We start from the raw sequence: 12,907 nt of genomic DNA, 5'->3' as shown, positions 1-12,907 counted from the left end.
TGGCTCAAATCAATCAAGTGTCGCTAACAAGTAGATCAAACAAAGCGCTTATGCTGTTCAAGTGGAATTTTCCAACCTTGCTTTGAATTCCGAGGTTGTTGAATTCACATTCCGTTGCTTCGATTTTTTCGTATCAATTTATAATAATGATACACATGCTGGAATCCGTGCAATTATACACAATTATCCGTTAGGGGAACAATGAAAGGTAGGAAGTGATATGGAAAGCCGTGGATGAAAATTGATAAATCATTTTTTCTTGTAGATATTTAAAATAAAGAAAAATCGTAGCATTTCCTTTGATAAGTTTATTCTCTTTGAAAAAATCTTTGCCCTGCACTTTGTGAAATTGTCCCAATTAACCCCACTTTACGGTTCGATGCAGACAAAAAAATCCCTCAACATAGAATGAAGGTGCCCATTTTTTCCCCCATCGCGCTGATTGAATTCTGGGAATCCTCGGTTCGAACTTGAAATCAAATACCAAGAGCAAGGCAAGCTCATTGCCAGATGAGCTACCGGTTCCTGGTTCAGTCCACGGTCGAAAGTCGGGTCGGAAGGTGTTGCGAAAACCGGAAGTGGAGTAATTTGTTAGTTTTTGCTGCTGTTGTTGCGTGGAACTGGATTTACTCGGTCGAGGAAGTGAAACAAACAAAAAATCTAAGGTTTCCAACCATGAAGCTCGATGAGTTGAATTTCAAGAAAATTGCCATCATTTGTGGCTGTACGCTGGTGGGAGGGCTCACCTTTAGCTTCGGACTGTTTCCGATGATACTGAAGTTTATGCTGAAGCAGGTTGGTGCCTGACTCTGTGGTTTTGTTTTTTAGTAAAAATATTTTTTCATTTTGTAGAACAAAATTGCTATTTGTATTATTTTCCAAGAGTGGTGCTTTTTAAAAATCATTTTAATGCAATTAGATAGAATTACATATAATATTTCATCATATCATAACATATTACCATCAAATACTTAACCTCTTTGAACCTGATAAAAAATAATGAATTATTTTAAAATAGAATAATATTAGACAATCAGGTTAGTAATAAATTTAATTTGAAATAAATAATACAAATTAATTATTGAGCGACGCCAAATACTTTAACCATTTCAATGCCTCTGTGCTCTCTTATGTTAACTAGATGGGAAAACCAGCAAGCTTAGAACAAGAGAGCACAGAGGCATCGATTTATTGATATCAATGAAGCTATGTTTTTTTCCTTAAGTGAAACGTCTTTTATCGATCTATACAGATAAAAATTATTATAAATGTTTAAACGAATAATAATAAAGAAAACATATAAAATTTTGTTTAGGCTGTTGCAGATATTTTTCAAAAATCCTGTCATCCCCTTGAGTGACAATAGAAATATTTTTTCAAAAACCTTCAATATTTCAATAGATTTTCATTTTTATCTTAAGCATGTTTGAGGTCATTCAAAAATCATTTGAATTTTAGTGCATTCAAAAACATTTTTAAATGTTTGAAAAAGCTGTTTTATTATTTTCTTTTTACGATTTTTGCATTTCTTACTAAACCATTTTTCAAGTTATTTTAATTTTGTAGTTGTAGAAAGAATGCAAAATATTGATTTTTTTCCAAGAATCTTTCCAAGAAAAACGCAGTATTTTCTTTTCTTAAAACATTCTCGTTTTTGAATTCTTTTGGGAATGAATAGTCCTTTCATTCTCAAGAGAATTCGAAAACACAAAAAATTATCTTTTAAATAACTCAAAGAATTGCACATGGAGCTCATTTTGAAAGATTTTAACGAATCATTGAATTGTTTTTCTAAACTAAGGCTACCAACTGTACGGATTTTTTCCTTACCGTACGGATTTTCGACCTTCTCCGCGGATTTTTAACAGGCCGGAATTTTTGTACGGAATTTTTCGCATAATATGGATTTGTACGGAAATTTTTAAAAAAATTAAAAATTTCATTGCATTTATAATTGGTCCAAAAGCTTTCTCTAATTAGATATTTTTATTTAACTGTCAGTTTGATTTTAACGGAGCACATCAACCAGGGCTTTTGCACCCAGATTTTTATTACAGACATTTTAGTATCTTCAAAACTACGGCTACTATCGAAATATTTTTTTATTCATCCCTTAAAGTACTGTCCACAAAGTAATTTACAACAAAGTTTGACTAATTTTACAATCCCGTTGTTTCAGGATTGGGTCCGTAAATTTGTCAATTTTTGGATAAGAAGACAACAACTTCCTTCGTTGCTGCGCACCCTTAAAGGGATAACTTGCATAATTTTCCGGGTTTTCCTCAGTTCAAACTTGATAGTCAATGATTGTTCTTTTCAAATTCCTTTCAAAACATATTTATTAAATAAAATTTCAAATTTTGGCTTGTGAAAACCTTCTGTTTTGCTTGTATTTATAGGACCTTTCCAATAAAAACTCTAGAAATGATTTCGTGAAAACACTAACAACGATATTAATCGTAAAAGCAAACTTGACATTTCGTAAACTTTTAAACGTTTAACAAAAATATTTATAATTCCCAAATTCCAAACTTATCTAAATAATTCCTTGACAGTTTTTGTTATAACATGGTGTCATATCGGTGAAGTATACGGATTTTGGGTCAGCAAGAGTTGGTAGCCTTATTCTAAACCAATTTATTTCGATAGAACATGTCATATTGAAAAGAATCCAAAACACTAGCAGAGAATATTCTTTTTAATCGATATAATCTCAAAGAACTGATCATGCCAAAAGAGTGCAAAAACTCACAGAATTTTTTTAAAGCTCAAGCGGAATTCGATAGGTTTTTGCCTCAGGAACAATGTTATACATATACCGTAAACTGGGGTGACTTTGATAGGATTTCAATTTGTTTTTAGAATATTTTCCAACAAGTAATGTTTTTCTCAAGATTATTATTTTTAAAACATGTACTGGGGTAGGCCACACAAAGTCCATGCACTATTTTGGAAAAAAAGTTTTTTCAATAGTGTTTAGAAAAATAGTTACGTTAAAAATTCTTGGTTTTAATTCCGGGGTGACTTTGATAGTCATAGTTTTTCTTGTTAAAATCATATTTAAGATGTTCAAACTTTATTTGTACGTTAAATGTACCATCACTAAAGTAGCTGATATAGTTTGTAAGAAAAAAAATCAATGTTTATATTAAGTTTACTAAGTTTATAAGCTTTTTAACAAAATACATATAAATTTTAGGTAAAATTGTTAAAAAGTCGGAATTTTGCCTGAAATTTATTAAAATAGTTTTGTTTATAAAATTATCGATTTAAATTGCATTTTATACTGAATTCGAAGCACGAATCACAAGTTTTCACATTTTAGGGGAACTATACCCTTTCTCAGCCTATTTCTATTATCGGCCTATCAGCACTTTGATCATGAATTACAGCTTTCATAAAGTGTTTTTGACGGTTCCAAAGCAATAAATAGCTCAAACAAAAGTGAGCAAGCAACTCTCCATTGTTGATACATCTGAAAATGTTGATTTTATAGCGGAAAACGGCAAAAGTGATGAGAATTGGTCGAACGGCTTAGAGTGATTAAAATGGGCATATTTCCCCTACATGAAATTTGTTCAACTTAATTTGCCTATAAATTTGGAGATTTTTTTAAATTGTGTTTCAAAAACACATATTATTTATTATTTACAAACTTATTTAACTTTCTCCTAGTGGAAAATTGTCCAAAGAATCCGAAAATGCATTCCGTTTTCCGATTAAAAATCATGTTCATTGAGAAAATCATGACACTTTGAGAAGTTTAAAATAATGACTTTCATCCACATTTTCTTAAATATAGTTAACTAACTTTATAAACTTTTCAAAAATTTATGAAAAGTTCTTCATGAGGTACTTTGAACACTTCTCTACCACGGTCAGTATGTTTCTGAACCATTCCTTGCGTATTTTAATTGTACTCTTCATTTTGCGGAAAAATCGCAAACCTATCAAAGTCACCCCGGTTATCAAAGTCACCCCGTTTTACGGTACAGCAAAAAATTCCAAAAAATGTTTAGAACTCGCGATTTGATTTTAACTTAAAAATAATATGTTTTCATAAAAAATATCATATTTTGTACAAAAACCTTGAAAATGCGTTCAAATTGCACCGTATTTCACTTCAAATTAAATTATCTAGCAATAATGCTCCGTATTCATTTTGATCAAGGAAGTCGTCATCTTTCATTGGCAAAATGTTAAAGTTGGATTTTTTTTGCCACCATGACCATTTTTGTGTAGGCAACTAATTTCTGGAATATGATGCTTTTCAAACAATTTGATTTTATCACTTTAGTGCAACGATACAGCAATTTTAGTAAAATAAAAATTGTGAATTTTCAAAACTCCCAATGAAAACTCAGTTTTATCTCTGAGCAATTCTCTACGAAATGTGTCTTTTTTTGAATTTCATTTTTTTTTGTTTTTTTTTAATCCGGCCCAAAGAAGCCATTTTGCACCATTGGTTTATCCATATCATTTTCCAAAGCTGTTCATAAAAAAAATGATTTATGAAAAATTAAAAAATCTGTGTCTCTTGAAGGAATTTTTTGAAAACAATTTCAGCAAAGTCACATTTAACATTGGGAAAAATAAAATTAATATAATATTTAGAAACTCTCTAAAATGAAGTACACCAAAAAAGAACATTTCTAATTCATATTTTCCGGAACAGGCACATTTAATTCACATTGATTACGTCGCTGAAATTCAGGTTGCAATTTGTTATGGAGTTGTCAAACGTTGCAAATTTTTACTCATTGAAATTTGCAGTAGTGCAAATTTTAGTAAATTGAACTTCACTTAGTCTCTTCGTAAAAAAATTTACGAGCTTTTTTAATCAAATGAGGGAAAAAAATTTAACTGCCGAATTCTAAAATTCTTGTTATTATTATATGTGGTTTTTATTTCAAGTGAAAAAAGACGAGAATTAAATCACAGCTATTAAGATTTGAACGCACAAAAAAATTGTTCACGTAAAAGTGAACATAGTTCATGGCACCATGCACCACGTAGAAATCTGTTCAAATTCATTTTGCACAGATTTCACAAGGTTTGAAAAATTATCCTTTTGTTTCTGGTTTCTTTTCGTGAAAGTTTATTTTTTGAGTGTGAATATTTTAAGAAACCATCGCAATGTGATTTGATGAGGGGTTACATACATACATATCGAAAAATTTCATATCCCGAGCACAAGAAAAATGCGTAATAATACCTTTCTCTGGTATCAATATCAAATTTTAGTATTCCTTGACCCTTTAAAATTTGTCTTAAGGATTATGCAAGAGCAAAATGTGGTATCATACCATTTTAAGGTATTGTTTTGATATTGCAAAATTGCAGAATTTGTCAAAGGTCGAACACCAAATTTTGGTATTCTTTTGGTATTACAGTATTTTATCAAATTCCTCTGAAATTATTTGAAAATTTTGACCAATTTTGACAAAATAATTAATTTAGCGCTAAAATGATGTCTCAAAGCGAATGGAGCGGCCGTGGCTGACTGGTTACGGTGTTCGCTTTCTAAGCGAATGGTCCTGGGTTCGATTCCCATCTGCTCCCAACGAGAAAGTATAGGAAATATTAATCTTGAAACACTGAACATGAACGAAAAATCAAAGTCGCCCGAGTCGGCGTTCGATCCCCCGTCCTTTGGATTGGTAAGCAAAAATGCTAACCACAAGGCCATCACGGCTTGGTGAACGACGCCTGGAATTAGGAATACTGTTACTATCAAACTATATACGCGCTGGGTCCTTGTCCATTTGACAAGGGTTCGGAAGTTCTAAATAACGTTTGAACCCGATTGGTGCAAACGTTCTTCAGGGCGGGGCTTGTCGATAAAAGCTGAGGAACCTCGCGCTCGGCTAGCCAGCGTAGAAATGGGTCACCAAAGCTCGGCAGAGCTAACACCTTCCAAATGCCTATGCGAGTTATTTGTATGTATAGAATGAAGATCTAAAAATACATGGAAACAACTCAATTTGTAAGAAGCAACCGCGTGGTCCCGTTTGGTTGGTTGCACACACACACACACAAAATGATGTCTCAAAGCGAATGCCTTTATTGTAAACCGGAAATTTCAAACTTGATTTTAAACATTTTTGATATAGCCCCTAAAGAAATGACTTGAAATTGTGGAAAATTTTCTTAGTCAGGATGGAAAATTTTGATATTATTTTGGTATTGAAAGGTTTCATCAAATTCCTCTGAAACTATGAGAATTTTTTTTTTATAAATTTTGACGATTTTGCGCTTTAATGACTTCAAACCCAAAAATGTTAAAGCTGATTTTCAAATATTTTTTTTGTATACCCACATAGCTTTTTTTTTTTAAAAACGTTGAAGTTTCTCTTATTCGGGATAACCAAATACTTTGAAAAACGAGTTAATCGACAGATTATTGAATATTGGTGAATTCCAATCCAGTTTCATTTTAATGACACTTATTTTTCAATCTTTTTATTTTTCAGAATCTTCAAGAACTTCAAGCACAGGCTGTTCATCAATGGCAATTGCATTCGATGTGGTGAAGAATATCACTAAGAACAACATGGAATCATTAGGTGAGTAGATTTGGCAGTTGCATATGGATCATTTCCGTTTTTTCACTAACTGCAACTGCTGCACTAAAAATGGTATGAAAATACCAAATTTTGGTATTACTTGTGCAAATACCAGCGACTAAAATGTGCCCTTGGTTGCCCAGTAATAGATGGTAAAATACCATGAAATCATACCAAAATCATGTTTGTGGAACACCACTGGAATATCAAAATCTGATTTTCTAAGGGCGCGGGAATACCTGAAAAAACCATGGTAATACCAAGTTTTGGTATTCAAGCAATGTTCAAAAATCCAGAAGTCCTCAACTTGGTATTGAAATGGTTTTATTTTGAGGTATTATTTTACCCTTGGAATAACATGGTTTGGTATTGTTGTGCCCTTCCACATACAAGACTCTGGTATGATTTCATGGTATTTTACCATCTATTACTGGGCAACCAAGGGCACATTTTGGTCGCCGGTATTTGCCCAAGTAATACCAAAATTTGGTATTGCCGTGTTATTTATCCCTGCTCGGGTCAACAGCAAAACTAGATCAGTTGCGAATAGGTAACAGTTATTGGCCACCATCGGCGCCCGCCATGTCAGTTTGTAGATTTTAAGGGACGGGAATGTTAGTTAGCGCAGGTTGCTGCTAGGGCAGCTGATTTACTCTGTGCTTAACGTCATGATTCGAATTCCCGGACGCTTCGAAACCCGGACACCTCATCTTGTTTTATCATTTATTTGAAAATAAGTTCACTTTATGAATGTCAAAACTGTGTTATTTGATGAATTCTAACATCAACTTTAATCTAAAGTCTGTCTGAACGCTGTAGTTAATGTCAAAACAATAAAATAAAATAAAATAATAAGATTACCAAAAAAGCGAAACATTTCGCGTGAAATATTTCATAGACGTCCGAAGCACCGGGAAGGCAAAGCAGAAATTTATGGTTATGATTTCCTTAAATTCTAGGAAATTTTTGTATAAAATATCGATTGTTTTGATGTTAACAGCTTATTTGAGACCTAAAGAATGCCATTCACTAACATTTCAGTCCAAATTTGTGCGATTCATTAGAAAAAACGAGTGTCCGGAATTCGAAGCAAAAGTGTCCGGATTTCGAATCAGCTTTTATCAGTGTCCGGGATTCGAAGCATAACAAGTCATTTTAATTTTGAAATTCTGATGAAAAATTGTTAGAAAATACATATTTTGCATGCATTCTCTTAAAACCGACTGTTAATACTACATCCTGATGATTTTTTTTCATTTCCAACTTGTTACACGATTTTTTGTCAGCTATAACGAAAATGACATGCTACTAAGTGTCCGGATTTCGAATCATGACGCTACACCCCACAAGCGCCAGGAACCTGAAAATGTGTTAGTAGGGTAGGGTGTTTGGTCAGGATTCACCACAGAAGATGATGATGTGACCCAAAATCAAATGTTTGTTGAAAGGTATTATATATTATTCTCAAGGTAAGCAATTGGATGCTGCGGATGAGACATTTCCCGACAATTTTAAATGAAATGGTTTAGTCTTAAGAGCGAGTTGTGGCGCTATAACCACGGCAAATAGTGTTCAGGGCATTCGTGGAAATACAATGTCCCATCCCAGAGGGTCCCGGAGTACCAAACCTTCTTAGCATGGTGCTCCCAACGAATACAACCAAAATCTCGGAGCGTATGGTGGTGTGTCCCCACGCTTCTTCCTCCCCTGTCGATTCAGAATTGTGTTGTTGTTCGAACACTCAGTGCTCAAACCCAACCCAATTACGAGTCATCTCTGCGATACGGCTTTACGCAGTAGGCCTGGCCGCTTTAACGCTTGTGATGTTTCAATGCATTCTAATGCAATGGCGCACTGCAAATGTTAATAAATGACAAGAAGAGTGCTAGGCGTCATCTAACCTAAGGCACTCTCCAGGATCCCTTCGAAAGATTGGCTGATTAGATTAGATTAGATTTAAATGAAATGGTTTAGTCTTAGACAGCCGGCTGTGGAAAGATAGAACCAAAATCATTTGTAATTAAATAATGAAGGATTGAACAGTGCAATTTTTAACTTGAGATGATTTTACGAGTTTTAAATTATTGATGTTTAGTGAGGTACTGATTAACGTTGCGAACGGCGAGTTACGACGTTTATCGAACTGAAATGGTATGATAGGGTTTTGTAATTGTTGCACACCGAAAACGGACGCGAAAAATTTTGCGACCCGACGAAAAAACATCGCAAATCGGACTCACAAAAAATAGTACACGTTAATGTGAACAAAGTTCATGGCACCATGCACCCAGGAAGGTGCTGTGTCCTATCCCTCGCCTAGACCAGACCAAAATTCATGATAAAGCTGTCAGACCAAATCTGTCAGACCAAGATTGTCAGACCAAAGAGCAAAAAGTAAACAATCTTGGTCTTCGACGTAGGTGCACACAAATCAAGAAAAGAAAATTTGAAAAAGAATTTTAATTTTCCAATTCAATTACTGGTTTTGGGCTGCAAAATTTAATGTAAGCCAGAAAATGTTAAAACAGTGCGGCGTCCTGTGCACCGATAATTAAATAAGCAGTTAGACGCTTTATTCTTTCACTTTAATTTTTGATCGCGTTTTCGGTTTACACCTGAACAATCTTGAAATTATTTATGCGGATTTGTGATTCCTCTCGCTCAATCATTCCCTTGCATGCAACACGTAGAAATCTGTTCTAATTATTCCATTGTTTCTGTTTATTTTTCGTGAAAGTGTATTTTTTTTAGTGTAAACAACCACCGCAAAAGTGATTTTGATTAAAATGGTTTGAATTACTATTAAAAAAGACCTTGCGTCTCCATTCAAATGAACTTCAACAATATGGAGATACCTTGTAACAAAATGTTCGAAATTTCAATTAAAGAATGTGCTGCTCAAACCGGGCACCCAGATGCGCTGGATGTTCGAGAAGATACCCTTCCCGCTGGACTTCAAGATCCACCTGTTCAACGTGACCAACCCGGACGAGGTCATGAAGGGTGGCAAGCCCAAGATCCGGGACGTGGGACCGTACTACTTTGAGTGAGTCGATTGTCGATTCATCAAGTTATGGACACTGATTTTGAATATCTGTTCAGAGAATGGAAGGAAAAGTTCGACACCGAGGACGACCTGGAGGAGGACACGTTGAGCTTCACGCTGCGCAACACGTGGATCTTCCGGCCGGACATTTCGACGCCGTTGACCGGCGACGAGATGATTACGGTGCCCCATCTGCTGGTGCTGGGCGTGTTTCTGTCGGTTCAGCGCGATCGCGAAGAGATGATGCCGCTGATTTCGTCCGGGATGAAGATCATTTTCGACCCGCTGGAGTCGGCGTTCATGACGGTGCGCGTGATGGACCTGCTGTTTGACGGCATTCCGGTGGACTGCGGCAGCGAGGAGTTTGCGGCCAAGGCCGTCTGCTCGGGGATGGAATCGGAGGGCGCGGTGGCACCGCTGAACGAGACGCACGTTAAGTTTTCGATGTTTGGAATGGTATGGTTTAGAGTTGGTGAAGGGAGGTATTACAGGTTTGTATTTTGTAGCGCAACGCAACGGATGCGGGTCGTTGGGTAGTGTACCGTGGGGTCAAGAACATCAGGGACCTGGGAAGGATCGTGAGCTACAACGGTGAACCTGAGATGGACATCTACGATGGGGACGAGTGCAATCAGTACATCGGAACGGATTCTACCATTTTCCCACCATTTCTAACGAAACAAGACCGTCTATGGGCGTGGGCTCCAGAAATCTGTCGATCGTTGGGTGCTCACTACATCGGCAAGTCCAAATACGCCGGAATGCCGATGAGCTTGTTCAAGCTGGACTTTGGAGATTTGAAGGTAAGCTAGAGTTGAGTGTTGAAATTCTTCGATAACATTGATTGATTACAGAACGAACCGGAAAATCACTGCTTCTGTCGCGATCCACCGGAGGATTGTCCTCCAAAGGGAACAATGGACCTGAGCATGTGCATCGGAGTTCCGATTCTGGGCTCAAAACCGCACCTTCTGGACGCCGATCCAAAGCTGCTGGAAGGGGTCGATGGGCTGGAACCGAACGAGGCCGAGCATGACGTGTTCATTCACTTTGAATTGGTTTGTTTCAAGTTTTGTCAAACTATCAGTTGATCCAAAATACATTGTTTCAGCTTTCGGGAACTCCGGTTTCGGGCGCTAAAAAGTTGCAGCTTAATTTGGAGGTGGAACCCATTCGGGATCACGAGGTTCTTGGCAATCTACCGACGGTGGTGCTGCCGATGATTTGGGTCGAGGAAGGGGTCTCCCTGAACAAAACATGGACTAACCAGCTGAAGTATCAACTGTTTTTGTAAGCTTTAAACATTCACTGTTGTTAATTTTAACATTACGGCCTTTTTGAATCTTCTAGAGGTCTCAAGTTCAACGCCACCATCAAGTGGCTGACCATTATCGTCGGAACGCTAGGTTCGATCGGGGCCGGATTCATGCACTACAAACGAACGTCCCAGGTCACTCAGGTGGAGCAGGTCGCCGCTGGCGCAAAAAGTGAAGGAGGAGGGCGGTTCATCTCTGTTAGTGCGGCCACCACCGAGGAGGGTAAAAATGGTGGTGGTGGTAATTTGCCGGCGGTTCTCGACGGACTTGACCCCTCGGGGATCTCAAAAAGAATGAGTGATCCGGCGCAAAAGGAACGATACTGAGCTGTTTGGTGCTAGTGCCACAGATAAACATTTCTTAGCATTGGAGTTGTAATAAAATGGCACACAACTGGAGATATGAAAAAAAAAAAAAAAAAACAAAATGGATGATCCCTAAATGAGTAGTTGATCACTCCCTCAGTGTTGATCAGAATCTACTGAATCTTCGACACGCAATGAGTCGTAGACGAATGAGATCCTTTCTATTGGATTTTGGATAGTATCAATCGATTTGGTTAACTTGTTCTATTAATAAAAAAAATATATAATTCGAGTTTGTTTTCCTCTCTTTATTTTTTTGGAATGTTTTTGAGGAATTTGAATCAGAGTGACGAAAATGCAAAATTATCAAAATTCAATAACATTACATTATTGGATGGAATGAGGTAATTCCCGACCCCTCTTCGATGTGAAACTTTGTCCTTAGGGGTAACTTTTGTCCCTGATCACTAATCCGAGGTACCGTAAACCGGGGTGACTTTGATAGGATTTCAATTTGTTTTTAGAATATTTTCCAACAGGAAAGGTTTTTCTCAAGATTATTATTTTTAAAACATGTACTGGGGTAGGCCACACAAAGTCTATGCACTATTTTGAAAAAAAAAAAAAATTCAATAGTGTTTAGAAAAATAGTTACGTTAAAAATTCTCGGTTTTAATTCCGGGGTGACTTTGATAGTCATAGTTTTTCTTGTTAAAATCATATTTAAGATGTTCAAACTTTATTTGTACGTTAAATGTACCATCACTAAAGTAGCTGATATAGTTTGTAAGAAAAAATCAATGTTTATATAAAGTTAACTAAGTTTATAAGCTTTTTAACAAAATACATATAAATTTTAGGTAAAATTGTTAAAAAGTCGGAATTTTGCCTGAAATTTGTTAAAAATAGTTTTGTTTATAAAATTATCGATTTATATTGCATTTTATACTGAATTCGAAGCACGAATCACAAGTTTTCACATTTTACATGAAATTTGTTCAACTGAATTTGCCTATAAATTTGGAGATTTTTTTTAATTGTGTTTCAAAAACACATATTATTTATTATTAACAAACTTATTTAAACTTCTCCTAGTGGAAAATTGTCCAAAGAATCCGAAAATGCATTCCGTTTTCCGATTAAAAATCATGTTCATTGAGAAAATCATGACACTTTGAGAAGTTTAAAATAATGACTTTCATCAACATTTTCTTAACTATAGTTAACTAACTTTATAAACTTTTCAAAAATTTATGAAAAGTTTTTCATGAGGTACTTTGAACACTTCTTTACCACGGTCAGTATGTTTCTGAACCATTCCTTACGAATTTTAATTGTACTCTTCATTTTGCGGAAAAATCGCAAACCTATCAAAGTCACCCCGGCTATCAAAGTCACCCCGTTTTACGGTACGTTTTTTGATATCTTGTGACGGTTTGTTTTGGAATATGTCATTTTATGGGAAATTTAATGTACTTTTCGAATCTAGATTGACCCAGAAGGGTCATTTTTTATTTAGAGCACAATTTTTCATTTTAAAATTTCGTGTTTTTTCTAACTTTGCAGGGTTATTTTTTAGAGTGAAACAATTTTCTACGAAGTTGTAGAGCAGACAATTACAAAAATTTTGATATGTTAACATAAGGGGCTTGCTCATAATCATCACGATTTATC

At 35.7% G+C, this 12,907-nt stretch overlaps 1 protein-coding gene across 1 annotated transcript; it reads left to right on the top strand.

Moving 5' to 3' along the window:
• The first annotated feature begins 507 nt into the window (after positions 1–507).
• Positions 508–11,525, top strand: LOC6047494 (sensory neuron membrane protein 1). Its single transcript, XM_001864514.2, has 7 exons — positions 508–795; positions 9,455–9,612; positions 9,669–10,068; positions 10,119–10,415; positions 10,467–10,670; positions 10,724–10,902; positions 10,963–11,525. The coding sequence occupies exons 1-7, from the start codon at positions 511–513 to the stop codon at positions 11,252–11,254; spliced, it is 1,815 nt and encodes a 604-aa protein (XP_001864549.2). The 5' UTR covers positions 508–510; the 3' UTR covers positions 11,255–11,525.
• The last annotated feature ends 1,382 nt before the right edge of the window (positions 11,526–12,907 follow it).

This window comes from Culex quinquefasciatus, chromosome 3 (genome assembly GCF_015732765.1).
Source record: "Culex quinquefasciatus strain JHB chromosome 3, VPISU_Cqui_1.0_pri_paternal, whole genome shotgun sequence".
NCBI classification, from domain to species: domain Eukaryota; kingdom Metazoa; phylum Arthropoda; class Insecta; order Diptera; family Culicidae; genus Culex; species Culex quinquefasciatus.
This window is presented reverse-complemented; position numbering and strand designations above follow the sequence as displayed.

Excerpts from the sequence above, each read along its gene's own strand:
- LOC6047494 (XM_001864514.2), top strand. The coding sequence starts at position 511 with ATGAGCTACCGGTTCCTGGTTCAGTCCACGGTCGAAAGTCGGGTCGGA. Across the intron at positions 10,069-10,118 it reads AGTTTTCGATGTTTGGAATG|CGCAACGCAACGGATGCGGG; the intron begins GTATGGTTTAGA and ends TGTATTTTGTAG. Across the intron at positions 10,416-10,466 it reads TGGACTTTGGAGATTTGAAG|AACGAACCGGAAAATCACTG; the intron begins GTAAGCTAGAGT and ends GATTGATTACAG.